General features: G+C 45.0%; 1 protein-coding gene across 1 annotated transcript in view; it reads right to left on the bottom strand.

Annotated features, from left to right (window-relative positions):
* Positions 1–8335: 8335 nt before the first annotated feature.
* The window catches only part of LOC140478531 (anoctamin-7-like), a 97485-nt gene continuing 92150 nt past the window's right edge, over positions 8336–13670 (bottom strand). Inside the window, exon 24 of the mRNA XM_072571790.1 lies at positions 8336–9365. Coding sequence (XP_072427891.1) covers positions 9249–9365 — 117 coding nt within the window. The 3' untranslated portion in view covers positions 8336–9248. The remainder of the gene's footprint in view (positions 9366–13670) is intronic.

The raw sequence follows: 13670 nt of genomic DNA, 5'->3' as shown, positions 1-13670 counted from the left end.
CCACTATTAACTGTTTTCCTCTACAATACAGGAGCCTGCATAGAACTGTACGGGGGTGCAGGTCCAGCCTGGACCTGAGCATTGCGATCCGATGGGCCCTCTCCACATTCACCAGACCTGACTCCGACTCCAACCCCAGGAATTTCGGGTGCCATCCCTGCAGAAAGCCGATGAGCTCCTCGCCTTCCCCGCGCTACGGGAGACCCACGATCCATAAGTTTTTCCTTTTTATTTTTGTTTTCTAGGTCACCGACTTGATCCTGAAGGATCTGAACCTGGTCTTACAGAGTTCGGATCCTTCCCCCCCCCCCGAGATCTCCGCTACAGTCGCCGATGCCACGGTCCTCTCCTCCACTGCCTTCAGTCTTCGTTCCAGCAGCTGGATTTCCTGCTCACGCTTCTTTAGCGTGGCAGGTAGTGGCTCAACTGCTGCTTGAATCCACTCTCGGAGTTTGGCAAACTCATATAGGAAGTGTTGCTGTCCTGCTGGATCCAAAGGGGCAGTCCCAGGAGACTGAGTACTGGCTGTAGGCACCCCTGACACAGTAGGGGAGTGTCCTATCTGCTATGCTCCTTTATGCCCCTTTCCTTTATCAAGCTTCATCCTGACCTTAAAACTGTCCCAGATTTCAGCAGCTCCAAATAGTCCGTGAGTTTAAATTAATACTTTTATCTCCTGGGGGTGATTGATAATGGGGGGGGGGAGAGGTAAAGGTCCACCTTGCCCAGGGGTATGACACAGAGCCCAGCACAGCAGACCACTCAGACTGCCGCCATCTTGGATCTCCAGTGAAGGAAATCTTAATAAATAATCTGAACAACGGACCCCACCACCAGGGATATATTTCCCTCCCCTCCCCTATCAGCGTTCCGAAAAGACCACTCCCTCCGTGCATCCCTTGTCAGGTCCACACCCCCCACCAACCCAACCTCCACTCCCGGCACCTTCCCCTGCAACCGCAAGAAATGCAAAACCTGCGCCCACACCTCCCCCCCCCCCCCCCCCACTTCCCTCCAAGACCCCAAGGGATCCTTCCATATCCGCCACAAATTCACCTGCACCTCCACACACATCATTTACTGCATCCGCTGCACCCGATGTGGCCTCCTCTATATTGGGGAGACAGGCCGCCTACTTGCGGAACGTTTCAGAGAACACCTCTGGGACACCCGGACCAACCAACCCAACCACCCTGTGGCTCAACACTTCAACTCCCCCTCCCACTCCACCAAGGACATGCAGGTCCTTGGACTCCTCCATCGCCAGACCATAGCAACATGACGGCTGGAGGAAGAGCGCCTCATCTTCCGCCTGGGAACCCTCCAACCACAAGGGATGAACTCAGATTTCTCCAGCTTCCTCATTTCCCCTCCCCCCACCTTGTCTCAGTCAAATCCCTCGAACTCAGCACCGCCTTCCTAACCTGCAATCTTCTTCCTGACCTCTCCGCCCCCACCCCCACTCCGGCCTATCACCTTCACCTTGACCTCCTCCCACCTATCACATTTCCAATGCCCCTCCCCCAAGTCCCTCCTCCCTACCTTTTATCTTAGCCTGCTGGACACACTTTCCTCATTCCTGAAGAAGGGCTCATGCCGGAAACGTCGATTCTCCTGCTCCGTAGGTGCTGCCTGACCTGCTGCGTTTTTCCAGCAACACATTATCAGCTCTGATCTCCAGCATCTGCAGTCCTCACTTTCTCCTGCCCGGTATTTACCAAACCTTTTAAAATAGCAACTGACACCAGTGATTTGGGTCTAGGTGCATTCTCATTGCAAGAGGATGAACCAGGAATAAAGAAGCCAATGGGTACTTTTCTAAGGAATTAACCCAGATCAGAGGAAGTGCTATATGGGAGAAAGGAGACTTTGTGATTATTATTGGTTATTGAATGTTACGGAATCTATGCCAACGAGTTTGCAACGTAACATTAATCTTTACTGACTATAATCCTCTATCATTCATTGAAACGTTTAACACATGCGATGCATGATTGTTCACTGATGCTACCGTGTTAACAGGTTTATAGAAATATGGTAAAGAATATCTAAGATTTATATAAGGAATGAATGAGGATGATTGGGTGGAAGTCTTGCATATTGTTTTCTATAAAACAGATTTTTAAAATAGTCTTTCATCCAGACATCACATGGAGGTTGATGAAGACCACTTGGTCTAAACAGTACTTTTTCCCATCTGGTATTCCAACTGTGCAAGAAACAAGGAAACTGTAGAAGACACTGTTGCAGTTTTAAAACCAAGTTACTGGAATTCATTATGAGTTGTATCTATAATTTGACTTTTATTCTTGCAGTGGGGAAATGCTAACTAATCTGCACCTAAAATGTATATTCAGGACAGTGTTGCCCAGAATCAGTCTTTTGAGTGATTTTTCTGGTTGGGTTTGTGTTCAGGGGTACACAGCATAGTAACAAGCTTTTGATTGATTCCTGAACAAGGCTCAAGAACCTTTTGTTTGGTCAAATCAAAAGAAGTATTTAGTTTGCAAAAAGGAAGTGTTTGAATCTCTCTCTCTCTCTCCATTGTTTGTGGAGAACTATAGAACATTTCCTTTGTAACTGTTCTCACTCGTCATTTTCTTGTAAACTGCTGTCTCTACAAACTCCTTTGTGGAGAGAGAGAAAGGGGCACATGCCCATCTTCAGAGATACTGAAAGGGCAAGTCCTCAATCAGTGAGTGGAATACTGAGAATCAATGTATCCACAGCCTCACATCATCAACAAAGAATCAGAAGGAGCTGAGAGAAAGCCAAAAGAAAACAAGAATCAACATCTGTGATCCCAGACTGGTGCCAGAATTGTGCTCTTTTCATTTTTTCCCTTCACTACCCATAATACGTGTGTCTTGTCTTGTCTCCCTATGTGTCTGTTTTTGTGTGTAAGAACTTAAGATGGGTTACAGTTTAAATTATAGAGTTATAAGCTGACAATTCATAGTTCTTTCCTGCTATTGTTTAAAAATGATTTGATTACAATAAATAATTTATGTTAAGGTTAAAAACCTGGTGTGTACATTCTTTTAACCTGAGTTCAGGAGTTTAGTAGATTGGCTAATTCAGTGGCTTAATCAAGTTTTCACATTTGTGAAGGCTTCAGGGGCTCGATTTCCAGTACACGACCCAAGGGAGTCATGACAGGGAGAATGGAAAAGCTGATATTACTTAAACAGAGGAGGAGTGTAGAACCCTGAAGCGCTGAGATGTTCTGGTGCTGTCCTGCTGATTTAATGGGATGCTATCCTTTATGACATGAAGAATTGAATTGAAAAGTAAGGACATTCAGTTCCAGTTACACAGGGCATCGGTGAGACACACACCGTGAATAATGTGCGCTGTTTTGGTCCCCTTAAGTATGGAAGGATGTCAGTACATTGAAAAGTAATTCAAAGGAGGTTTATTAGATACCTGGAATGACTGGGTTGTCATATGAGAAAAGTTTGGTCAGGCTAGGCCTGTTTCCACTGGAGTTTAGAAAAGTGAGGGATGATTTGATTGTCATGAATAAGAATGGTCTGAGCAATTTGCATGTGTAGGTCAGTCTGTAGGTCAGTCCCGAATTAAGTGACTATGGTCAAAGTTCAAGGACAACGATGAGGAAAATTTTTTTTTCTCTCAAGAGTTTGTGCAACTTTGGCACTCTCTGCTTCAGGGAACGGTGGATGTGCGATCACCGAATATTTTTAACACAGAGAGTGTTTAGTGTGTGGAATTAACATCCTCAGGAAGTGGTGGATGTGGGTACGTTCACAAGTTTAAAAGACATATGGATAAATAGATGAATAGGAAAGGTTTGGAGAGATATGGGCCAAATGTAAGCAGATGGGACTAGTTTAGTTTGGGATTATGTTGGGCATGGACTGGTTGAACCGAAGGGTCTGTTTCTGTGCTGTATGACTCTATAGCTTGGAAATGTGGGATGGATTCAAAATACAAACAGATCACCATGACCTTATTGGAATGGTGAAGTAGGTTTGAGGATCAAAATGGCTGAGTTTTGCTCCAATTTTGTATGTTTATATAAAGTCTATCCCTGTCCATTCTGGTCCCCTTGGCATATAAATCAATGTTCTTTCAGCCTTTTTAATCATTTTCTTTTGTGCCAAGAGTGTTGTAACATGACCTGTTATCTGCCAAGCAATGTACATTGAGCTGTGAACAATGGTTCCTATATACTTGAGGGATGGTGCTACATTGAATAAAATACACCTAGAGCAGGAGAATGGGACTAAATGCCTTTCACCAGATAGAAACTAGACAACAAGACAGAAGCAATGGGTGGTAGTGCTCAGATCATCTCAAACTGATCTTGGAAATTAAGTTGCATCTGATTTGGTGAGAATTTGGATATGCAATGGTAGACACCAGAATAATGTTTCCCAAACCTTTCCCACTGTGACCCCATCTCGAGGCTGGGCTGTTGTCATGACTCACTCTGTGAGAGTGAGATGGGAGGGTCTGTGACAGCAGGCGATGGGGACAGAAGACCCGAGAGAGTGAGGTAGGAGGGGCTGGATGGAAAATATTGCTACCTCTGAGCTCACAATCCCAAAGTTTCAGCCCATGGCATCTCCCCCCAACCCTCTCCCTCCACTTTCGAGATCCCTGTTCAAAAACCTACATAGGCACTAAAAAAGACTAAAGGCGGCATGTTGTACAATGAAGAGCAAACTGTGTGTGCTATTTAGATCTTTATCTAAGTGTTTGTTTTTAATCTGTTCCCATATGATTAGATTCCTTACAATGTGGAAATAGGCCATTTGGCCCAACAAGTCGGCACCGGCCCTCTGAAGAGTAACCCACCCAGACCCATTTCCCTCTGACTAACGCACCTAACACTATGGGCAATTCAGCATGGCCAATTCACCTGACCTTTACATCTTTGGATTAGAGGGGAAAACCCACATAGACACAGGGAGAATGTGTAAACATCACACAGACAGTCACCCAAGGCTGGAATCGAACCTGGGTCCCTAGTGTTGTGAGGCAGCAGTGCTAACCACAGAGCCACTGTGCCACTCCTAAGCAGATATGGCTGTATTATCATTGACACTCACAGGTTTAAATATGATTATCACAATAAAGTCTGTCCCAAATTCTCTGTTTAATCAGTTGGTTGCAAACCCAAGCTACTAAATTAGCTCAAGGAAAGGCTAGTCAGTGGTGTGTTCCCGGCATTACTTTCCAACACAGTGCGGGTATTGAGTGAGAACAAGATTTACTTGTATTCCAAAGTCTGACAGGATCTGTGGGGAGAGAAACAGGGTAAACATTTCAAGTCTGGTATGACTCTTCTTTGCGACATGTTTTTATCTTATCGGATAGAAATATCCCTGATGTGTTATGACAGCCTGGTTCAGATCTCACTAGGCCCATAATTTCAAAAACAGCAGCAAACAATTTAATAAACTGGCTTGTGATTGTGTGAGGAGATGCACAATCTGATTGGATTGTTCATATGCCAATGTGCAATATAACAGCTACTTCCCAGTCCACATCTGTCTTGTGTCTGAGTCAATGAATGGCCATTATGGATGGTTCACCGAGGATGGTCCGATTATGTTGCTCGAACCAAAATCTCCCCTCAAAACGCTGTCATGTTTCTTCCTATTCAGGAGTCAATTCCATTCAGTCCTCTTTTTGAGATGATTGCAGGGATTTTCTCTGAAAATGATATGAGTTTCCCCAGATGGTCGATCAACTTCTGCACAGGTCTGTGTGATGGGAGCAAGAGTCGGAACAATTCAGTTGGTGAGGACCAAGCCCTTGGCTTGAGGCGATGATCATAGAGTCACAGAGATGTACAGCACAGAAACAGACCCTTGGGTCCAACTTGTCAATGCCAACCATATATCCCAACCCAATCTAGTCCCACCTGCCAGCACCCAGTGCATATCCCTCCAAACCCTTCCTATTCATATACCCAGCCAGATGCCTTTTAAATGTTGTAATTGTACCAGCCTCCACCACTTCCTCTGGCACCTCTTTCCCCTCTCACACTAAACATATGCCCTCTAGTTCTGGGCTCCCCCACCCCAGGGAAAAGACCTTGTCTATTTACTGGATTAGTGGTGCTGGAAGAGCACAGCAGTTCAGGCAGCATCCAACGAGCAGCGAAATTGACGTTTCGGGCAAAAGCCCTTCATCAGGAATAAAGGCAGTGAGCCTGAAGCATGGAGAGATAAGCCCTATCCTTGCCCCTCATGATTTTATAAACCTCTATAAGGTCACCCCTCAGCCTCTGATGCTCCAGGGAAAATAGTCCTAGTCAATTCAACCTCTCCTTATAGCTCAAATCTTCCAACCCTGGCAATCACTCAGTGTTTTGAAAGTTTCACATTGGTCCTTCCAGTGAATTCACATTCCATCAGGGGTGGCTCATATTGGGAGCACCCTCACCTTGGGATGAAGGTCCCGGGTTCAAATCCCCTATCCAGAGTTTCAGCACAGCAACCAGGCACAGGTGGGTACTGGGGACTCTGTATTTAATATTGGGCAATTTCGCTTAAATGTCGGGTGGTTATTAAGACCAGAGATTTGCAGACTGTTGCAAGAGTCGTAATGATGGTGTTTATCTCAGTGGAACAGTAGCTCAGTGGTTAGCGTAGCTGCCTCATAGCACCAGGTTTGATTCCACTCTCGCGTGACTGTCTGTATGAAGTCTGCACGACTCCCTGTGTCTGTGTTTCCTCCGAGTGTTCTGCTCTCCTTCCACAGTCCAAAGTTGTGTAGTTTAGTTGGATTAGCCAAGGGAAACATATAGTTACAGGAATAAGGTGGGGAGTGGGGGAGGAGGGGGAGGAGGGGGGTGGTAGACGAGGTCTAGATGGGATGCTCTTCAGAGGGTTGGTGTGGACTTGATGGGCTGAATGGCCTGCTTCTGCACTGTAGGAATTTTATGATAAAGACTGCATTTCAAGAAAGAACCCTGAAGGCCTGAGACATCCAGTGGTTGTGAAAAGTGCTAGGCAGATATGGTGCCTTTCTTTTTGGGATGCCTGTCATTGCATTCCTCTTTCGATACACACAAAATCCATCAGTACGCAGGCCCAATGGTAGCGTCCCTACCTCTGAGCCAGGAGATCCCGATTCAAGTCCCATCTGCTCCAGTGGTGTGTAAAGACTGGAACAGGTTGATTAGAAAATATCTATCGATCTACACATTTGCTGTGATCAAAAATATTACAAAGATGTGTTGTTTACAGAGACATGTGAAACTCTAACTTTCTGTACTGGATATACAGGACCGTGCTCATTAACGTACAGTTGCCAAAAGACAGTGCGTTAGCAAACTGTGCAGGATTTTCCTCGGGATGGAGACATTTGAAATATTCCAGTTTCAAAGGTCCAGTCTGGGGTTTTGAAGAGCGGGTGGTTTTGTAGTTTGTTAATCATTTTATTGAGAAATCCGATTGCACATCCACTCTCTATATGACCTTAACGTCCTCCATTCTGCATGGCACCCATTGGAATTTGCCCCACATTATCCAGGAGACTTTCCTGTGTGATCAGGATAACCTTGTTGTTCACACAAGTATGTGGGGGTTCAGTGGCTACATTGACCTAAACTTTGAAACAGACCTTTGTACTCCAAGGTAAGCCATGTCTCGAGAATGGGAGGAAGTGAGGACTGCAGATGCTGGAGATCTGAGTCAAAACATGTGGGGCTGCAAAAGCAGAGCAGGTCAGGCAGCATCTGAGGAGCAGGAGAGTCGATATTTCGGGCATCAGCCTTTCACATTCCCGAAGCGTCGACTCTCTGGCTCCTCAGATGCTGCCTGACCTGCTGTGCTTTGCCAGCGTCACACTTTTTGACTCATGTCTTGATAAATGACTACTGTGGCTCTTCATTGTCACTTTCTGTCGATCCCAATGGGCCAGTGATTTTCCATGGACATTCACTGAGGTAATGTCGGCGTTCTGATCTCAGCGTGATAGACTCTACCACTTTGCCGAGCTAGAAACAGAGCAATCTCTGAAGGTTCCTGGTCACCATCCAAGGGACGGTGTAACTGTCGGGAGAAATACAGACACGGGTGACATGGTGCTTCCTGTAGTTGAATAGCCGGCCAGAACTCAGTGATCAGGCTCACACGTTGCAGAGCTGCCACTGGGATGGAACAGGACTCCTGTGAACTTTGGCTTCCTTGAGAGAGGAAGGGATTGGGGAAACAGAATTTCTGCAAATACCCATTAACCACTCATAAGACAGTTGTCTTATTCAAATGAACTTTCCAAGTCAATATTTATGGGGAGGCAACGGGGGGGGGGGGGGGGGGGGGGGAAGCATGTTTGAGGTAGTTGGGGGAAGCTCGAAACTACTGGGGGAATAGAAGCTGATAGGACCTCTGCTATAGTTTACCCTCGTTCCTTCCTTTCCTTGATAGGTGACAGACAGGGGGGATCAGAAGGTGAGCTGTGGAAGAATTGGCCCCCAGCAATCCAGAATGAGCAGCAATTGGTGGGAGCGAGGGAGAGATCAGAGCTGAATGTTTGTACAGCTCTGCTGACGCCTCAGCTAAAAATGTAGTCGTACAGACCTGTAAATAGGAATGATTACTCTGTTTCAGTATGTAAGGAAATGGAATGTTTACATATGTATGGCGTGTCCAGTTGTATAGATCGTCAAAGTATTTTATGAATAAAGTATATTTTTGAAGTTAAAAAAATGTTCGTACTGGCTTCCCTTGACCCACAAGCATTGCTAGAAACAAGCAGTGACCCACAGGATCGGCCTGCTGCCAGTTTACTTCAGTCACCGCCTTTCCTGGGAATGCCAGGAAACGGTGCACGAGGGTGTTCAACTCAAATCACTGCCAGAAGATCTGGAATGGAGAGCCTCACTTAATCATTCTGATTGTAGACCCACCGAAAGTCCACAGTGTTTAAAACAGGAGTAGGTGAATATTTGATTGGGGTGTCAGGTTCCACAAGAAATGGGACCTGGGGAGGCCATTCTGTCCATCAATCCACTCTGCTCCTTGATAAGATCTCCCCTCTCCTATCCACCCCCACCCTGCATAACCCTTGACCCCTTTGACATATTGAGGCTCATTTCCAGACCCTCCCACAAACCGGTGACAGACTGGCATTGGGGGCAGGGTTTAAAATACCCCAGCCCTGGATTTCAACCATTTACGTCTTTTTTGAGCGAGCTGAGTGGGTTTTTCTGATCAGTTTCAGATTGGATTCGCATTGTTACAGTACAACTGGTGAGTGAGGTGTCCAGGCTAAACTGGTGCATCTTCTGGGATTGCAGGCAGATTGTGCTTGTCTACAGCTGCTCTGGTATCTGATAGTCTCGGGCTGACAAATCCGTTGGAGCTTTCTGACTGTTCCAGAAAAACCTGAAAAGCAACATGGAAAAGTTTCATTAATACCGGAGATATTAATGTGTGTGTGTCTGTGTGTGTGTGTGTCAGGGTTTGTGTGTGTGTTTCTGTGCCTGTGTATATGTGTGTCTCTGTGCGTGTGTGCGTGTGTGTTTATGAGTGCGTGAGAGTGTCTACATGTGCCTGCCCGTGTATCTTTGTATATGTCTTTGTGTATGTGTGTGTTTGTATGTGTGCATTTGTGTGCACATTCATGTGTGCACGCATGTGTGTGTGTGTGTGTGTGTCTGTGTCCATGTGCATGTATCTGTGTATTTGTGTTTGTGTGTGTGTGTCTGTGTGTATGCGCAAGTGTGTGTGTCTGTGCTATGTGGGTTTGTGTTTATGGCTGCAGTGCCATTGTTTGTGTATACATGTGCACTTTGTGTGCTACATACATATGGGAGATATGACTGCTAAGTCATTGACAAATTCTGTGGCTTGTCCCAAAAGTAATGCATTTTTCCCTTGTCCCAGAACCCCAGCTGAAACCTGAATCACCAATTCAACGTGGGGGCACTGATGGAGGAATTGTCACAAGACAGCCATATCCAGAAGGCATGCGATAAGGTACCACATGTTGGGCTACTTAATAAGAGCCCATGGTGTTGAACCTAATATATTGGTATAAGGGGGCATTTTCTGGATGGCAACTAGTAACTAGTGGAGTGCCACATGGATCAGTGCTGAGGCCACAATTATTTACAATATACATTAATGACTTGGATGAAGGAAGTAAATGCACTGTAGCCAAGTTTGCATAAGACACAAGAATGGCTGAGAGGGCAATTAGTGAGGTTGATGCAAAGGAATATAAGCAGTTTAAACAAGAAGGCAAAAACCAGTTCAATGGAACATAGCATGGAAAATGCGATGTTATGTGTTTTGGCAGGAAGAATAGATGAGATGCATATTATTTAAATGGAGAAAGACTGCAAAACGCTGCAGCAGAGCTGGATTTGGGAATCCTTATGCATGAATTCCAAAAAGCTAGCACCTAAACTAAACAGATTATATGGCGGTCAAGTGGAATGTTGGCCTTTATTTCAATGGGAATGGTGTATAAAAAAGGTAGACCTTGCTAAAACCATATAAGGCACCAGAGAGGTAAAAACAATGACTGCAGATGCTGGAAACCAGATTCTGGATTAGTGGTGCTGGAAGAGCACAGCAGTTCAGGCAGCATCTGAGGAGCAGTAAAATCGATGTTTCGGGCAAAAGCTTTTGCCCGAAATGTCGATTTCGAAGCTACTTGGATGCTGCCTGAACTGCTGTGCTCTTCCAGCACCACTGATCTAGAACCATATAAGGCACCAGTCAGACCACAGCTGGGATACTGTGAACAGTTTTGGTCTCTTTCTGAAAGGAAACATATTGGTGTTGGAGGTAATTCAGAGAAGATTCACTAGACTGTTTCTGGATATGGAAGGATTTTCTGATGAGGAAAGGTTAAAATACTAAAGGGGATTGATAAGGTGGACATTGAGCAGATGTTCTTCCTTGTGGGACAGTCTTGATGAAGAGTCAGTAGTGTGGTGCTGGAAAAGCACAGCCAGTCAGGTAGTATCCAAGGAGCAGGAGAATCGATGTTCCAAGCATAAGCTCATCATCGGGAATGAGTCTTGACCAAGAGATCATAGATATAGAGTGACAGGAGGTTGGTTTAAATCTAAGATGAGGAGAAACCACTTCTCTCAGAGGGTCGTGAATCTGTGGAACTCACTGCCCCAGAGCGCAGTGGAGACAGAATCAATCAACAGATTCAAGAAAGAAATAAGACCATAAGATATAAGAGCAGAAATTAGGCCATTCAGCCCATCAAGTCTGCTCCACCATTGAATCACGGCTGATGGGCTTCTCAGCCTCATTTTTCTGCTTTCTCCCCGTAACCCTTGATCCTCTTGACAATCAAGAACCTATCTATCTCAGCCTTAAAGATACTCAATCATCTGGCCTCCACAGTCTTCTGTGGCAATGATTTCCATAGATTTCCCCACTCTCTGGCTGAAGAAGTTTCTCCTTATCTCCGTTGCAAAAGGTCTTCACTTTACTCTAAGGTTGTGCCCTTGGATCCTAGTCTCTTCTACCCATGGAAACATCTTCCTAACATCCACTCTGTCCAGGCCATTCAGTATTCGGTATGTTTCAATTAGATCTCCCCTCATCCTTCTAAACTCCATTGAATGTAGACCCAGAGTCCTAAAACATTCCTCATACATTAAGCTTTTCATTCCTGGGACCATTCTCATGAACCTCTTCTGAACACAATCCAGGGTCAGTACATCCTTCCTGAGATATGGAGCACAAAACAATATTCCAAATGTGGTCTGACCAGAGTCTTATGGAGCCTCAGAAGTACATACCAGCTTTTATATTCAAGTACTCTGAAAATAAATGCCAACATTGCATTCGCCTTCCTAACTTTGACTCAACCTGCAAGCTTATCTTGAGAGAATCCTGGACTAGAATTCCTAAGTCTCTTTGCACTTCAGATTTCTGAATTCTTTCCCCATTTAGAAAATAGTCTATGCCTCTATTCTTCCTACCAAAGTGCATGACCTCACACTTTCCCACATTGTACTCCATCTGCCACTTCTTTGCCCGCTCTCCTAACCTGTCCAAAGCCTTCTGCAGCCTCCCCACCTCCTCAATGCTACCTGTCCCTCTACCTACCTTTGTATCGTCTGCAAACTTAACCAGAATACCCTCAGTTTCTTCATCTAATGTATAAAATGAAAAATTGAAATAGAAAAGTGAAATAGTTATGCTACTGATGAAAAGCAGGATAAAGGGCTAGGGGGAGCAGGCAGGTACGTGCTGTTGAGACCAGGATAAGATCAGCCATGATCACGTTAAATGGTGGAGTGGGCATGAAGGGCTGAATTGCCTATTCCCCACTCCTAACCCCCAAGTTCCTGACTCAGAGTAAGGGGTCACCCACTTAAAACAGAGGTGAGGAACACTTCTTTTTCTCTCAGAGTGGAATGAATGTATGGAATTCTTTACTACAGAGGGGTGTCAAGATTGGATCGTTGAGTATTTTCGAGGTTGAGATAAACATTTAATCAGTAAGGGAATCAAGGGGAAAGGCAGAATAGTGGAGTTGAGAATTATCAAGTCAGCCATGATCTCATTGAATGGTGGAGCAGATTCAATGGGCTGAATGGCGTCCTTCTATTCCTACATCTTAATGCCTTCCAAATACACCACACAGACCTTTAGTCCCAACTCCGATATAGTTACTACTAAAAAAGGAAAGTATGCAAATTATTTTTTAAAAACTGTACTAAATATTACACTGAAGTTACTCCCAGATTATTTACAACAAATTGTTAAAGTGTTTTGTGTGGGAAATGGGTAGTAAATATTGGCTAACCCTAATTACTCTTGAACTGAGTGGCTTACTAGACAATTTCAGAGGGCAGTTACAAACCAGCCACATTGCTTTGGGGCTGAAGTCATGTATAGGTCAGACCAGGTAGGAAAGCCCCTAAAGGACATCCGTGAACCACATGGTTTATTACAACAGTTGGTTATTGCTTCCTGAGTCACGATTACTAGGATTAGCTTCCAATTCTAGGTTTAAAACCAACTGAATTTAAATTTCTCTACCTATTATTCTATTTGAACCCAAGACCCACAAACACTCAGTTGGGCCTGACTGACATTATTACAATGCTACCATTCTCCTGCAGAGTGGCATGATAACTCAGTGGTTAGCACTGCTACCTCACAGCTCCAGGGACCTGGGTTCAATTCCAGCCTCGGGCAACTGTCTGTGTGGAGTTTGCACAAACTCCCTGTGTCTGTGTGGGCTTGCTTTGGGTGCTCTGGTTTCTTCCTGCAATCCAAAGATGAGCAGATTAGATGAATTGGCCATGCTAAATTGCCCATAGCATTCAGGGATGTGTAGGTTAGGTGCATTAGTCAGGGGTAAATATAGGGTAGGGGGAATGGGTCGGGGTGGTTACTCTTTGGAGGGTCGGTGTGGACTTGTTGGGCCGAATGGCCTGTTTCCACACTGTAGGGATTCACAGTCATTCCTTACCACTTCTCAGTCCCCCTATTTGCCCTGTGGTAAGACTGATGTCTCTATGACTGTCCCAACTCCATTTATGATCCCCAAACCTCTGTCAGCTCCTTAACAGTTTATCACCATGACTCTCCATCAAGGTATAACAGCTACCCCTACTGCCTCAATCACATAGAATGGTTTCACGAATTAGAATTAGATTCATGGTCAGATGCACTCAAGTACAGAGATACATGCGTACAACAAAA

The sequence above is a fragment of the Chiloscyllium punctatum genome, chromosome 6, assembly GCF_047496795.1.
Source record: "Chiloscyllium punctatum isolate Juve2018m chromosome 6, sChiPun1.3, whole genome shotgun sequence".
Lineage (NCBI taxonomy): Eukaryota > Metazoa > Chordata > Chondrichthyes > Orectolobiformes > Hemiscylliidae > Chiloscyllium > Chiloscyllium punctatum.
Note: the sequence above shows the minus strand (reverse complement) of the source record. Positions and strands in the feature narration are given on the sequence as shown.